Genomic DNA, 14,043 nt, shown 5'->3' with positions numbered 1-14,043 from the left:
TGCTCCACCAAGTGAGCCATGCCTCTCCAAGAGAAGGCAAAGGTCACAGAAAGGGCACGGGAGACTACTCAGAAAGCCAAAGGTGAGACCGAGGGCATGACGTCAGAAAGCTATGGCTTGCCTGTGGGCGGTAGTAACAACAACAACAACAACAACAACAACAACAACAACAATAATAATAATAGTAAATTATTTATTTCCCCAGCCACTCTGGGCGGCTTCCAACAGAAAAATGAAATAACATAATCTATTAAACATTAAAAGCCTCCCTAAACAGGGCTGCCTTCAGATGTCTTCTAAAAATCTGGTAGCTGTTTTTCTCTTTGACATCTGATGGGAGGGCGTTCCACAGGGTGGGTGCCACCACCGAGAAGGCCCTCTGCCTACTTCACTGCAACTTGGCTTCTCGCAGTGAGGGAACCGCCAGAAGGCCCTCGGCGCTGGATCTCAGTGTCCGGGCAGAACAATGGGGGTGGAGACACTCCTTCAGGTATACTGGACAAAGGCCATTTAGGGCTTTAAATGTCAACACCAACACTTTGAATTGTGCTCGGGAACGTACTGGGAGCCAATGTAGGTCTTTTAGGACCGGTGTTATGTGGTCTCGGCGCCGCTCCCAGTCACCAGTCTAGCTGCCACATTCTGGATTAGTTGTAGTTTCCAGGTCACCTTCAAAGGTAGCCCCACATAGAGCGCATTGCAGTAGTCCAAGCGGGAGATAACTAAAGCATGCACCACTCTGGCAAGACAGTCTGCGGGCAGGTAGGGTCTCAGACATTTCCCTTTTTCTTTTAGGGTCCAGTGTGCTTTGAAGACGTCGCTGTTCGTTTCACGGACGAGGAGTGGGCATTGCTGGATCCTGACCAGAGAGCTCTGCATAAGGACGTCATGGAGGAGAATCGTGGGATTATGGCCTCTCTTGGTAAGGCTCCCTGTGGGATCGTCATATCTGCCTGGAAATTCAACAAAATACCTCTATGTGATGAACCTCATATATTTCCACAGAACTCTACAGTGGACACCATAACACTATAACACCTGGGAACCTAACACACACACCCACCCAATAAACAGTAAAATACAGTCTTTTTCTTTGAACAATCTTCCTCTATTTGTTCCTTTTTCTGCCACGATTGGGCTGCTCTGAACTGCCCAGGCCACCTTAAATGTCAGCTTCAGAATTATTAGGAAAGACATGTAACTTCAGATTTTCTGTTTTTGCTCCTGTCAGTCTTGGGTTGACCAAAGAGACGACCGACATTGGAGATGGAGGGGATGCCATGACTGGGCCAAACAAAATCCATCCCAGAGAAGAGCTAGGCTTATTGAATCTCACGGAGTGGTAGCAGTGAGGAGGAGGAGGAAGAGGAGGAGGGAGTATTTATTAGAACAGCAGTCATAAAGAAAAAACGTGAAAGCTTTGGTAACCATTGGTAACCTTTAGCTTTCATTACGGCCTTACAACGCCTTCCCGTGAAGTGAATCAAGTTTTTAGTTCTGCAGCTGTAATAATGTGAAACCAATTATGAATTATTGCCTCTGTTAATTGCACTTTATTGCTGTGTTGTTTCATGTATTTTGGTGCATTTACATCCCCATTAATGACACAAATTCTGCCCACACCTTTTGCTGCCATACAACCCCAGATCATCACACTCTCTGGGTGTTTCACGGTCGGTGTAATGCAAGTAGGATGTAAATCTTATCCGATTCTTCTCCTCGCGTACTTCATGCCATCACTACCAAGCAAGGAGATTTGGGTCTCATCACTCCAAATAACACTGTCCCATTGTTGCGCTGTTCAGTTATCATGGATTTAATCCTTTCAACCTTTGCTTGAGAGATAACAATGGCTTTTTCCTTTCAATTTTAACATTTAGACCAGTCCTTGCACTCAACTTCACATTACATTGCGCCATGTCATCTTGTCTACACCCACATGATTTTCTTCTGTCATGTAGGGACAGTCTCTACATTCTTCGATCCTCACTTGCCCTTGTGCACCTTTTCCTGGAGGTCTGATTTTGTAGTGACTGAGTCCCCATAGACCTCTTCAAAATATAGAAATGCCAGCTTTGGTTAAGTTTTCCCCAATCTCTCTTCTAATTTCTTCATAACTGTGGTGTTGTTCACTTAATAGTACTATTTTACATCATTTCTGGGTGGCAAGTCAACTCTTTGTGCCATTTCTATAATTTTATTATGTTTTACAACTTCACTAAATGAAAGAACAAAAAAAACCAAACCAACTTGATAGCAATCACATAACACACTGACAAAAGTCAACCTAAGCAAGTTGCGCTTCCTTTTTCTGGTTATTTGGCTATAACATTTGGTAGAATACGGGTAATTGAACAAACTGTGTTGAATTTCATTCTTGATCTAATTATCTTTCCATTAATATATAATTTTATGATAACTCTTCCACAATTTTGACGACTACTGAATATGAAACAAAGCAACATTCAACAACTCATCAGAATCTAATAATAAATATGTTGTTTAATGAAAAATAACACAGGTAATGAACACACACCCAACTCCCTTCACTTCTTCTCCAATTGTTCCTGAGGCTCTAATCCCTTTCTGTCTCCATTGCAGATTGTGATGAATCGGAAATCGAGACCAAAGGTGACCATGAAAAAATCCCCAGAGTGGTGAAGCCATGTAAATATTTGGTGTGTGGAGAAAGCTGCAGTCAGTGCTCCCATTCCACTTCCCATCAACAAAATTTCATTGGAAAGAAACTCTATCAGTGCATGGAATGTGGAAAGAGCTTCAATCAGAGCTCCCATCTCACTTCCCATCAAAGAATCCATTCAGGGGAGAAACCCTACCAGTGTGTGGAATGTGGAAAGAGCTTCAGTTGGAGAACCGATCTCACTTCCCATCAGAGAATTCATACAGGGGTGAAACCCTATCAGTGTGTGGAATGTGGAAAGAGCTTCAGGAGGAGCTGCGATCTCACTTCCCATCAAAGAATTCATACAGGGGAGAAACCCTATCAGTGTGTGGAATGTGGAAAGAGCTTCCGTCACAGCCACTATCTCACTTGCCATCAAAGAATTCATACAGGTGAGAAACCCTATCAGTGTGTGGAATGTGGAAAGAGCTTCACTGAGAGTTCCAAACGCACTTCCCATCAAAGAATTCATACAGGGGAGAAACCCTATCAGTGTGTGGAATGTGGAAAGAGCTTCTGTAGGAGCTCCTCTCTCACTTCCCATCAAAGAATTCATACAGGGGAGAAACCCTATCAGTGTGTGGAATGTGGAAAGAGCTTCAGGCAGAGCTGCGATCTCACTTCCCATCGAAGAATCCATGCAGGGGAGAAACCCTATAAGTGTGTGGAATGTGGAAAGAGCTTCAGTCACAGCCACCATGTCACAGACCATCAAAGAATTCATACAGGCGAGAAACCCTATCAGTGCATGGAATGTGGAAAGAGCTTTAGTAGGAGGTCCTCTCTCACTTCCCATCAAATAATTCATACAGGGGTGAAACCCTATCAGTGTGTGGAATGTGGAAAGAGCTTCAGTTGGAGAACCGATCTCACTTCCCATCAGAGAATTCATACAGGGGTGAAACCCTATCAGTGCAGGGAATGTGGAAAGAGCTTCAGGAGGAGCTGCGATCTCACTTCCCATCAAAGAATTCATACAGGGGAGAAACCCTATCAGTGTGTGGAATGTGGAAAGAGCTTCAATCAGAGCTACTATCTCACTTCCCATCAAAGAATTCATACAGGTGAGAAACCTTATCAGTGTGTGGAATGTGGAAAGAGCTTCACTGAGAGTTCCAAACTCGCTTCCCATCAAAGAATCCATACAGGGGAGAAACCCTATCAGTGCATGGAATGTGGAAAGAGCTTCAGGAAGAGCTCCTTTCTCAATTGCCATCAAAGAATTCATACAGGGGAGAAACCCTATCAGTGTGTGGAATGTGGAAAGAGCTTCAGTCAGAGCTCCTCTCTCACTTCCCATCAAAGAATTCATACAGGAGAGAAACCCTATCAGTGCGTGGAATGTGGAAAGAGCTTCAGTCAGAGCAACAGTCTCACATCCCATAAAAGAATCCATACAAATGTCAGAAAAATCATTATACAGCTATAGGAGGCAGGCAAATCTGCACCTTTTTTACCAGGCCTTTGACTGATTGACATCTAATGCCCTTTAAAAATGTGGTGTTTTGTGTTTTTATGTTGTGTTTTTATATGTAACCATCCTGAGTCCTGTGGGTGTGGGGAATCGGCACTGACTCTTAAAGGCGTGGGGGTCTTTGGTCCCCCATGAAATATTGGAGGAGGCCACCCCCAGGTTTTTGTGTTGTTGTTGTTTTCAAACACAACATTTTATTTTTCCGCTGTTTGCCATACGATTTCGCTTTCAATTTGCCCTCTTAAATAAATAAATAAATAAATAAATAAATAAATGCACAAAGGTCACGAGGACAAGAAAATACAAAGGTGGGCAGGTCCCATCTATGCGGGCCAAAAGCAAAAGTTTCTTTAAAGCAGGGTTTCCCAAATTTGGGTCCTCGGCAGCTCCCGGACTACAATTCCCATTATCCATCCCCATTGGTCCTGAGCACCCCAGAGCTAGCTGCCTTGGCACGGATTTTGAAGTTGGCCAGGTGGGAAAGGCCTGCCAGGCAGGGAGCAGGTCCTGCAGGACTCCCAGCAAGAAAACCTGGGAGGTGAGTCTTGGGCAAAGAAGGGACAAGGGAGTTCCCTGTCTCCAAGGTGTGGGGCTTACCTTCTCCTTGATCGGGCCTCAGGTAGGCCAACTCTGGCCAAGCTATTACATTCTGCAGAGGAAAGAAAAATCTGGGTCAGATGACACCACGAAAGTCACCTTGGATGGCTGCACCCACCTTGGACCCAATCCCTTGTCCCAGAGGACCACCCTGAGCCCTGCAGCCTCCTGGGCAGAGGTGGAAGGGCAGCAGCAGGGAAAGGGGGCAGGAAAAGCCTCTGGCCTCATCCTGGCACCCAGGAACACACACCGCATCATCTGCGTTCAAAGTCACTCGGGGATGTGCTATTGGGAGGATGGAAGCAACCAAAGAAATGAATACAGGAAGGCAATATACTTACTCTGAGCTGGGAGAAATGCTGTTGGCGCTAGTTTCCGCTCTTCTCCATTGTCACAGAGGGCGTATCCTCGGAGGTCCTGCGGGAGGAAAGAGCCTCAGAGTCGGGGAAGCCTCAGAGTCAGTCTTGGGAAGTTCTAGGGGCTGTCTGATAAGGAGACAGGATTCATCAGTGCGGGTGTGATGCCTTGTCCTGCATTTTCCTTTATTTAAATAAAAATTTCTGAAGTTGTATTTGTGTGTGTGCCCATTTGTAGACTCAGTAGGTGGTATTTTGACAGTTGTGGGCAGTACAAAGTCAATTTTACAGTTTTGATGCATAGTGATTCAAAGCTTAGCAACAAATACAAAAGCATAAAACAAATAAAAGGAAATTGATACAAAGTTTGAACTCCAGTTACCAACATGTGGAAGGAGCATTCAGTTCGAAAGAAAATGTTTAAAGGCAATAGGCATACCAAGCAGGGTTCATAAATTCATCTCGGAATCCCCTCTCTGGTCATGGAATCTTTTATAACATTAGCTAACTGTTGAGATTCTGGTGATCACAGAGTTAAAACAGGCGTTCTGATTCCCTGGGTGTCTGCCCACAAGTGATACATGCATTTCCTTTGTAGTTTTGGTTTTGTGTCTGAGTATGACTTGCTGCTGGAGAGATTTGTGTAGGAGAGAGTGCTAGAGATAAGAGCTGCAAACATGCAGTTAACTTCTATTGGTTTTTCTTTTTCTTTTATGCTTCTGTAATAAAGTTGAATTAGATTAGAAGCAGCGGAGTTGAGTCTGTTTTATTGAAGACACAGACTGCCATCGTTCCAGCTGCGCTGGAACTCTGCTGGGTCTGAACAAGAAGAAGCTTTGCAGAGCGAGCTGGGCAGCCATTGAAGGTTGGCTGCGTGGGTCTAAGGATTTACGACCCACTAATGAACTTTACAACACTACAACCAACTTCAACACTAACTACCGGTATCTAAAATGCCCATCCAAGCCTAACTCTGACCCCCACCCTAACCTCAGCCCCTACACCTAACCCTAAGTACTCTATGTATAAAAGAAATATATACAGTACAAAATATATACAAAATAGGCACAAATGTGCACAAAATAAAAAGGTAAAATAAAAAATATTAAACTAAAGAAGAATAAAATAAAAATATTAAAATAAATAACAAAAATATTAAAAAATAAAAATAAAAACAAATATATAATAAACCACGAAAGCTCTCCCGTGTCAAGAATCTCAGCGGGCTGAAATCAAGAAAATCAACCAAAACAAAAGCAACAGCTGTGAGGGGGAAGGAGGGCTCTGTGCAAAATAAATAAAATAAACTTGTTAAAATAAAATATAAATAAATAAATCAAATAAAAGTAATAGATGCAATCAGAACCAAAATAAGAAATTGAGAATATAATAATCCACTAAAACTACGTCAACCACCAACAACTGCAGAGTGGGGGGCAAAGAGCCCAGCCAGTGGGGAGCAGGTCTGAGGGGTCCCATCCCTGTTCTGGTTCTCTCCAAGCTTGGCTTTCTATGGGAATGGCTCCCCATGCCTTGAGCCAGCAGGGTCCTCCTCTCCCTCAGATGCACAACCCCTTCCCCAAAGCCCCTCCCTCCCCCACTTCCCCATGGGGGTCCCCCACACCACCCATCACTCACCAGAATGGCTTGGGCCGTCTCCTGCTTGGAGCCCCTGAGCTGAGCAGCCTGGCAGTTCTGAATCACCTCCAGCAGGAACAGCTGATCTTCCTCCAGCAGCTGAAAGGCAAAAGTCAGGCTGTCAGTCCCTCGGGAAGGGAGGGCTTCTCCCAATCCGAGAGGGCAGAGTGGGGGGCAAGGAGGGCAGGTCTGAGTCCCTGCTCTGGTTCTCTCCAATACTCACCCCTGGGGGAGGGATGTGAAACCTCAGCACATGTGCAAAGAGAAGGACATGGAAAGAGGAGAGTCCGTCTCTGAGCACCTGGCAAGGCTATTCCAAGAGTTTTCTCTTGGATTCCAAGTCCTACTACAGGGGAGGGACACCGCAGGCCTTGGGGGCTAATCCTGGCCTTCTTCAACCAGAATGTGGCTCCCCAGGCTAATGATTATTAGAAGCTTCCCTAAACATAATAACAGAAACCATCCATTTTCAGTCCATTGAATTAGCAATTAAGCATTTCTGGAAGGGGAATTGATATACTTTTGTATATTAGAATAAAAGGCATGCATAGGAAAGTATCACTCATTTATGATGAGAATAGGAGTTATTTCTTTTGAACTTTGCTTGCTTCCTCCTCGGCAGCCAGTTTGATTATTTCAGCAGGGCTAGAACTCAGGACTGGCTGCCTTGAGGGGCATCTAAGAGCAGATTGGCAGGGGAAAGGTCTCCCTTGGGAGGTGGTGGACTCTCCTTCCTTGGAGGTTTCTAAGCAGAGATTGGACGGCCATCTGCCATGGATGCTTGAGCTGAGATTCCTGCATTGCTGGGGGTTGGACTAGATGACCCCAGGATCCCCTCCTCTCTCTCCACTCCTGAATTCGAGGAGGAGGTTCCTTGCCTCCTGCAAAGCCCTTTTCCCTGCAAGATGTTTCTCTGGTTTCCGGCAAACAGGAGATGCTCAGAGTCCAACCAAGAGCCTCACCCCCCCCCAAAGGATATCTGGGCATAAAATCAATAAAAATCTGAGCTTCAGCCAAGCGAGAGAGGGCTGAGCTAGGTGGACTCGGCTTTGCAAGGGTTAAAGAGAAGCGAGCTGCCTTCCTAGAGAGGACAGGAAGCAAGGGGGGGTCAGGTCCTCCAGAGCCAAGGCCCCTCCCTCCCTCCCTCCCTCCCTCCCCAGTCCTCCTTCCCTGCTTTGATGTCTCTCCTGCAAGGGCTGCATCGCTGTCCCCTCCCTCCTGGGATGATCGGGTGAGTCTCCTCTCCTTCCCTCCCCCCCAAGAGGGTGCAGTGGGGAGACGGTGGGGGGGGTGTCCAAGGGCTGCAGCAGGGGAGGGTGCCTGGGGGGGACCCCAGGTCAGGGAGGAGAGGGTCCTGCCAGGGAGGAGCGAGGTCTGCAAGGCTCTCCTTCCTGGAGATCAGAGGATCCCAAACTAACTCCCCCGAAATCTCCCTTCTTCAAACAAAGGAGTCCCTGGGACTTTACCTCTGTGTGATGTCGCTCAGCGTCATTACACAACAGGGGAAACATGTGCAAATGGTTTTCCAAAGCTGGACAAGGAGGGGGACTAGGAACCCCCCCCCCCAAAAAAAAAATCACAGGAAGGAAGGAAGGAAGGAAGGAAAGGTTGAAAAGAGAGGCCAGGAATAAAGAGAGGGATCCCAGCCCATAGTCTGGCTGCTGCATTGCAGACCAGTTTCCCAGTCGTCTCCCAGGGCAGCTCCAGACAGAGGCCACTGCAGCAATCCCCTCGCACCCAGAGCATGGCATCCCAGGACCACATCCTCTCTGTCCCAAAGGGATTCTTGCTGGAAAACCAGCCGAGCCAGAAATGGGCACTGCTACTCACCGAGCCTCCAGGGACATTGGCATCAATGGCTGTGTGTGTGTTAATCTATCTAACAGAATAATAATAATAATAATAATAATAATAATAATAATAAATTTCCCTCCTGAATTTCAAGGGATATGTCTTGGCCCCCACCCACTTGGCCCTCAGGGGGTTGGCCAGATACATCCCTGGCCCTCAGAGCAACGAAAAAGGGACCCCGCCCCAGGAGTCTGTCTTGAGAGCGGCAGAGAGTCCAAGTGCAAGAAAATGAGACAGAAGCAGGGGGTGGGGTGGGGTTTGGGGCAACTCCTGAGGACCCCCGGGTGAGGACCCCCACTTGAGCCAAGCATCCATTTCTCACAAGATAAAAATGATTCCCTTATCATTCGGTTCTGACTTCATGCATTGACTGGAAGGCAGCAGAATCCAGGCTGATTCACCTCCCAGAAATCCCTTCAGTTGCCTCCACATTTTGCTTTGCTGGAAGGCTAGAGACCTTCTCCCACCTGCCTTGTCCCACCCCCTGGCCCTGGGAGTCCTCATAAGGGAGCTGGTCCTGGAGGAAGAACTGGGAGAGGAGAGACTCCATCAGGCAAGGCCGCCTTCCACCTGCCTTGCCCGACCCTCCAGTCTCGTGTTTCTCCATTTGTATTGTATTGTTTTATGCACTGTGGTTTTATTGATTGTAAGTGTTAAGAGTGGGTTTCTGTTTAATTTTCATATGCTGATATTATTCAATAGTATTCTAATGATTGTTGAACGTTACATTCTTTGATTGCTTATTTTAAAGCTATGTTTTATCATCACATTTTTGTATTGCATTAGATTGTTATAAGGTTGTTTTGTATTGTATTGCATTAGATTCTGTTTCTTCAGCTTGTAAACCATCTTTGTAAGATAGAAAGGCGGTATAGAAATTAAAAGTGATGATGATGATGATGATGATGTCTTCTCTTTCTTTTCAAAAGGATAGCTCCTGGTCTGGGATCCGGTGCAGTCCAGCCCTGGTTCCCAGTAAGACTCATCCATGCTTGCTCAGGGAACCATTATTTTCCCCTGTCCTACAAATTCTGTAACAGAACAATGTATTTGCTTCGTAGGATTTGCTAGAGCTTCTCATTGCAACAGACAGAACTTGGCAGAAGACCAAAGGGTTCCTTCCGATCTCTCAGAGGCTTCCTGAGAGCACAGATGGATAAGCGAGATTCAGCTGGCCCAGGAGCAGGAAGAGGCAATGCCATCCAAACTGGAACCAGTGGGGGATTCTGGGAAAACTCTGTGCAGAAGATCCTGGGTGAGGAGGACACCCTCCGCTCGGAGGTGCAGAGCCAGCAGTTGAGGCAGTTCTGCTGCCAGGAGGCCAAAGGACCCCGAGAGGTTTGCAGCCGACTCTGCCACTTTTGCCACCAGTGGCTGAAGCCAGAAAGGCACACGAAAGCTGAGATGCTGGACCTGGTGATCTTGGAGCAGGTCCTGGCTGTCCTTCCCCCGGAGATGGAGAGCTGGGTGAGGGAATGTGGAGCGGAGACTAGTTCCCAGGCGGTGGCCCTGGCCGAAGGTTTCATCCTGAGTCAGGCAGAGGAGAGAAAGCAGAAACAGAGAAAGCAGGTGAGAGAGACTTTCCTCTGGATATTCCTAAGGGGCTCCAAAACAGGACAGAGAACATCCCATAATGGTCTGCTGAAGGCCCATCCGTTTTCTGGGAATGCATCCATGGAATGAGATCTCACACCCTTCAAGTCTTTGTCACTCTCTTTCTAATATTTCTCCCCATTCTCTGTTTTGAATCCTTGTTTCATTTTCAGGTAAAGGATCATTTTGCAGAAATGAACCTGGATTCCTGTGATGCAGAGAGGCCTCCGTTGGACACCAGAGAGAGGCCACTGGGTAAGGAGGAAGGTGGTTTTTATCTATTTTGTCTCATTGTGTTGGTTTTCCAAATCATCTGAGGGTTCTTTTCATCTTGTTTTGGGGGAGACAGTTGGGAACAAGGGTCCAGAGGAGGGGAGATGTATTTTTGCACAACAAAAATATGAAATGGGCACAAACATCCAAATGCTCTCAAGCAGGTAAGGCTTTCTCAAAGGCCCATCTGTAGTTAGAGATGCCCTGTGAGAGAAGCATGGACTCCTGGCATCCTGTTTACCTTTTCTCTCTTGCAGGTGACAGAATGATGCCGGCAAGAGCTCCTGATCCGTCTTTTCATGGGGGCAAAAGGGAAGCAGCGGCTGTGGAACTAGATCAGGTCAGGGGAATCTGCCTTGTGGGGACAGAGGCCGAGAGATGGAGCAATGTCATGGACTGGTTGGGCACAGAGGAATGGTGGGAGGATGCAGCTGGGGAACCAGAAACGGAAGATTACTTAGTGCCCCAGAAATGGAGGTAGAAGAAGGATGGGTGGTCAGAGGGGAAAGAAGCAGAAGCTTGGGAAGAGGAGGTGTCAGAAGCTGAAGGGCTAACAGGCCTTAGTGAGCTGGGAGACTCTGTGGCAGAATGCAGTCCAGATTCAGAGGCAGAAGAGGAAGGAGGTGAGGGGGAGGAGGGAGGTCGAGAGGCTGAGGTGTGTCAAGAGAAGGAGGAGCCACCTTTGGCTCCCGCAACTGTTGCCAGAAGCCACCCTCCCTGCTTGACTCACAGAGCCAGGAGACCCCCTGCATTGCAGAAATCTTTGTTAGATCATACAAGACAGTTGGCCATCCAAAACAGGCTAATTTTATTTCTCGATTGATCAGTGAATGCTAAAATTGGTTTCTAAGCAGTGGACAAATGAGAACAAATAGTGGCCTGGATTCACCTAACCAGCCCCATCCGCTGCAAAATGGGACCTGCCCCCCATTCCTCTTCCTCTCTCCATACCCCCATGAACCCCTTGAATTTGACTCTAGGGCATCGGGAGGGAACTTCCCAGAACAGCTCATGAGGAGAGGAGAAAGTGGATCCTTCCACCAGGCAAAATGGAATGCTTGCGTGGGCAGAATGACTTGAAAATCATAAGGTGGAGTTCCACCTATTTGCACAAAGATGAATACTCAATTCAAAGGCAGAATAAAATAAGCACCCATGAATAAAATGTGCAGCAAAGCAATCCTGTTGAAACAACACCACAATTTACAGGAAGGAAACAACAGAGCATTGTGTAGCAGATCATATTGATGCTGTCTCAGAGGAGGACATTTCGCTTTTTCTTTTAGGGTCCTGTGTGCTTTGAAGATGTTACTGTTCATTTCACGGACGAGGAGTGGGCGTTGCTGGATCCTGACCAGAGAGCTCTGCATAAGGACGTCATGGAGGAGAATCGTGGGATCGTGGCCTCTCTTGGTAAGGCTCCCTGTGGGATCGTCATATCTGCCTGGAAATTCAAAAAATACCTCTATGTGACAAACCTCATATATTTTCACAGAGCTCAACAGCGCCCCCTGCAGCACCTGGGAACCTAACACCCCCACAATAAACCTTGAACAGCAAATTACAGTTTTTTCTGTGAACCATCATCCTCCAGTTCTGCCTTTTAATACCATGGTTGGGCTGGTCTGAAATGCCCAGGCATCTTCAATGTCAGCTTCAGAGTTGTTAGGAAAGAGAAGTAGCTTTCCTAACCTAAGCAAAGGTAAAGGGACCCCTGACCATTAGGTCCAGTCGTTACCTAAGACCCCCACAATAAATTCTACCATGATTGGGCTGTTCTGAGCTGCCCAGGCCATCTTCAATGTCAGCTTCAGAATTGTTAGGAAAGATGTGTAACTTCAGGTTTTCTATTTTTGTTTTTGCTCCTGCCCGTCTTGGGTTGACCAAAGAGATGACTGACATTGGAGATGGAGGGGATGCCATGACTGTGCCAAACAAAATCCATCCCAGAGAAGAGCTAGGCTTATTGAATCTCAGGTAGTTGTAGCAGTGATGATGATGATGATGAGAGTAATACAGTGGTACCTCGGATTACCAACTTAATCTTTTCCGGAACAGGACTTTTCTTAAATCAAGGTACCACTGCAGTAATAATAATAATTTTTATTTATACCCTGGGTTGCCCCAGCCACTCTGGGTGGCTTCCAATACATATATAAACATGAAACATAAATAATAATAATAATCTGATCCCATATGAAAAGAACGTTAACTTAAAAATGAAGAACTTATGCTAGTGGCCAAAATTAGGGAAACCTTTTGTGAAAAGTGTATTTCTGAGGTTTGATGGGTCATAACACCACTTTTGTGTGGAGTAATACCATTAAAATATATATCAATGAAAGATAATTTAATGAAGAATGTAATGCAGGAACTTTTATGAAGGAGTATTTATTAGAGCAGCAGTCATAAAGAAAAAACATGAAACCTTTGGTAACCATTGGTGACCTTTAGCTTTAATTACAGCCTTACAACACCTTCCCGTGAAGTGAACAAAGTTTTTAGTTCTGCAGCTGTAATAATGTGAAACCAAGACTGAATTATTGCCTCTGTTAATTGGACTTTATTGCTGGGTTGCTTCTGATTAACAAGTTTCTTTAGTCGGCTCCATAGATTTCCAATTGGGTTAAAGTTTGGGCTATTCCCAGGCCATTCCAACAGTGGGATAGGATTATCTTGAAAGCATCTTTTGCACACAGCAGCAACATGACAAGGAGCTGAATCCTGTTGAAATAGAAAATAAATAAATATGTCTATAAATATTTATAAATACTTTAGTATCTGGGAAAAGATCACCAGCGGAAAGCTTCAGTTTGAGCTCAAGTATTTCATTTATTTATTTTGTGGCATTTACATTCCCATTAATAATGCATATTCTTTTGCTGCCATACAACCCCAGATCATCACACTCTCTGGGTGTTTCACGGTCGGTGTAATGCAAGTAGGATGTAAATCTTATCCGATTCTTCTCCTCGCGTATTTCATTCCATCACTAACAAGCAAGGAGATTTGGGTCTCATCGCTCTAAATAACACTGTCCCATTGTTCCACTGTCCAGTTAACATGGGTTTAATCTTTTCAACCTTTGCTTGAGAGATAACAATGACTTTTATCTTAGAATTCGAACATTTAGACCAGTCCTGGCACTAAATGTCACATTGCATTTTGCCATGTCATCTTGTATACACCCAGATGTTTTTCTTCTATCATGTAGGGACAGTCTCAACATTCTTCGATCGTCACTTGCCTTTGTGCACCTTTTTCTGCCTTTACCAGCCTTATACCTCTTCAAAAATAAAGGCCAGCTTTGGTTAAGTTTTCCGCAATCTCGCTTCTAATTTATTCATAACTCTACCCTTCTTCACTTAATAGTACAATTTAACATCGCTTTCTGGGTGACCAATCAAATATTTCTGCCATTTCTATTATTTTATTATGTTTTACAACCTCACTAAATGAAAGAACACAAAAAAGGCAACCAACTTGATAGCAATCCATAGCTGCCAAGTTATCCCTTTTTAAAAGGGATTTTCCCTTATGCTGAATAGGCTTCCTTGCGAGAAAAGGGAAAACTTGGC

At 45.5% G+C, this 14,043-nt stretch overlaps 1 protein-coding gene across 1 annotated transcript in view; it reads left to right on the top strand.

The window, feature by feature from the left end:
- LOC132592085 (uncharacterized) overlaps positions 1-14,043 on the top strand; it is a 34,973-nt gene that overhangs the window by 4,871 nt on the left and 16,059 nt on the right. Inside the window, 6 exon segments of the mRNA XM_088669011.1 lie at positions 796-922; positions 2,602-4,109; positions 9,674-10,168; positions 10,366-10,447; positions 10,723-10,805; positions 11,752-11,878. Of these exon segments, the coding sequence (XP_088525137.1) occupies positions 796-922; positions 2,602-4,109; positions 9,674-10,168; positions 10,366-10,447; positions 10,723-10,805; positions 11,752-11,878 (2,422 nt within the window).

This window comes from Zootoca vivipara, chromosome 4, assembly GCF_965207765.1.
Source record: "Zootoca vivipara chromosome 4, rZooViv2.hap1.1, whole genome shotgun sequence".
NCBI lineage: Eukaryota > Metazoa > Chordata > Lepidosauria > Squamata > Lacertidae > Zootoca > Zootoca vivipara.
This window is presented reverse-complemented; position numbering and strand designations above follow the sequence as displayed.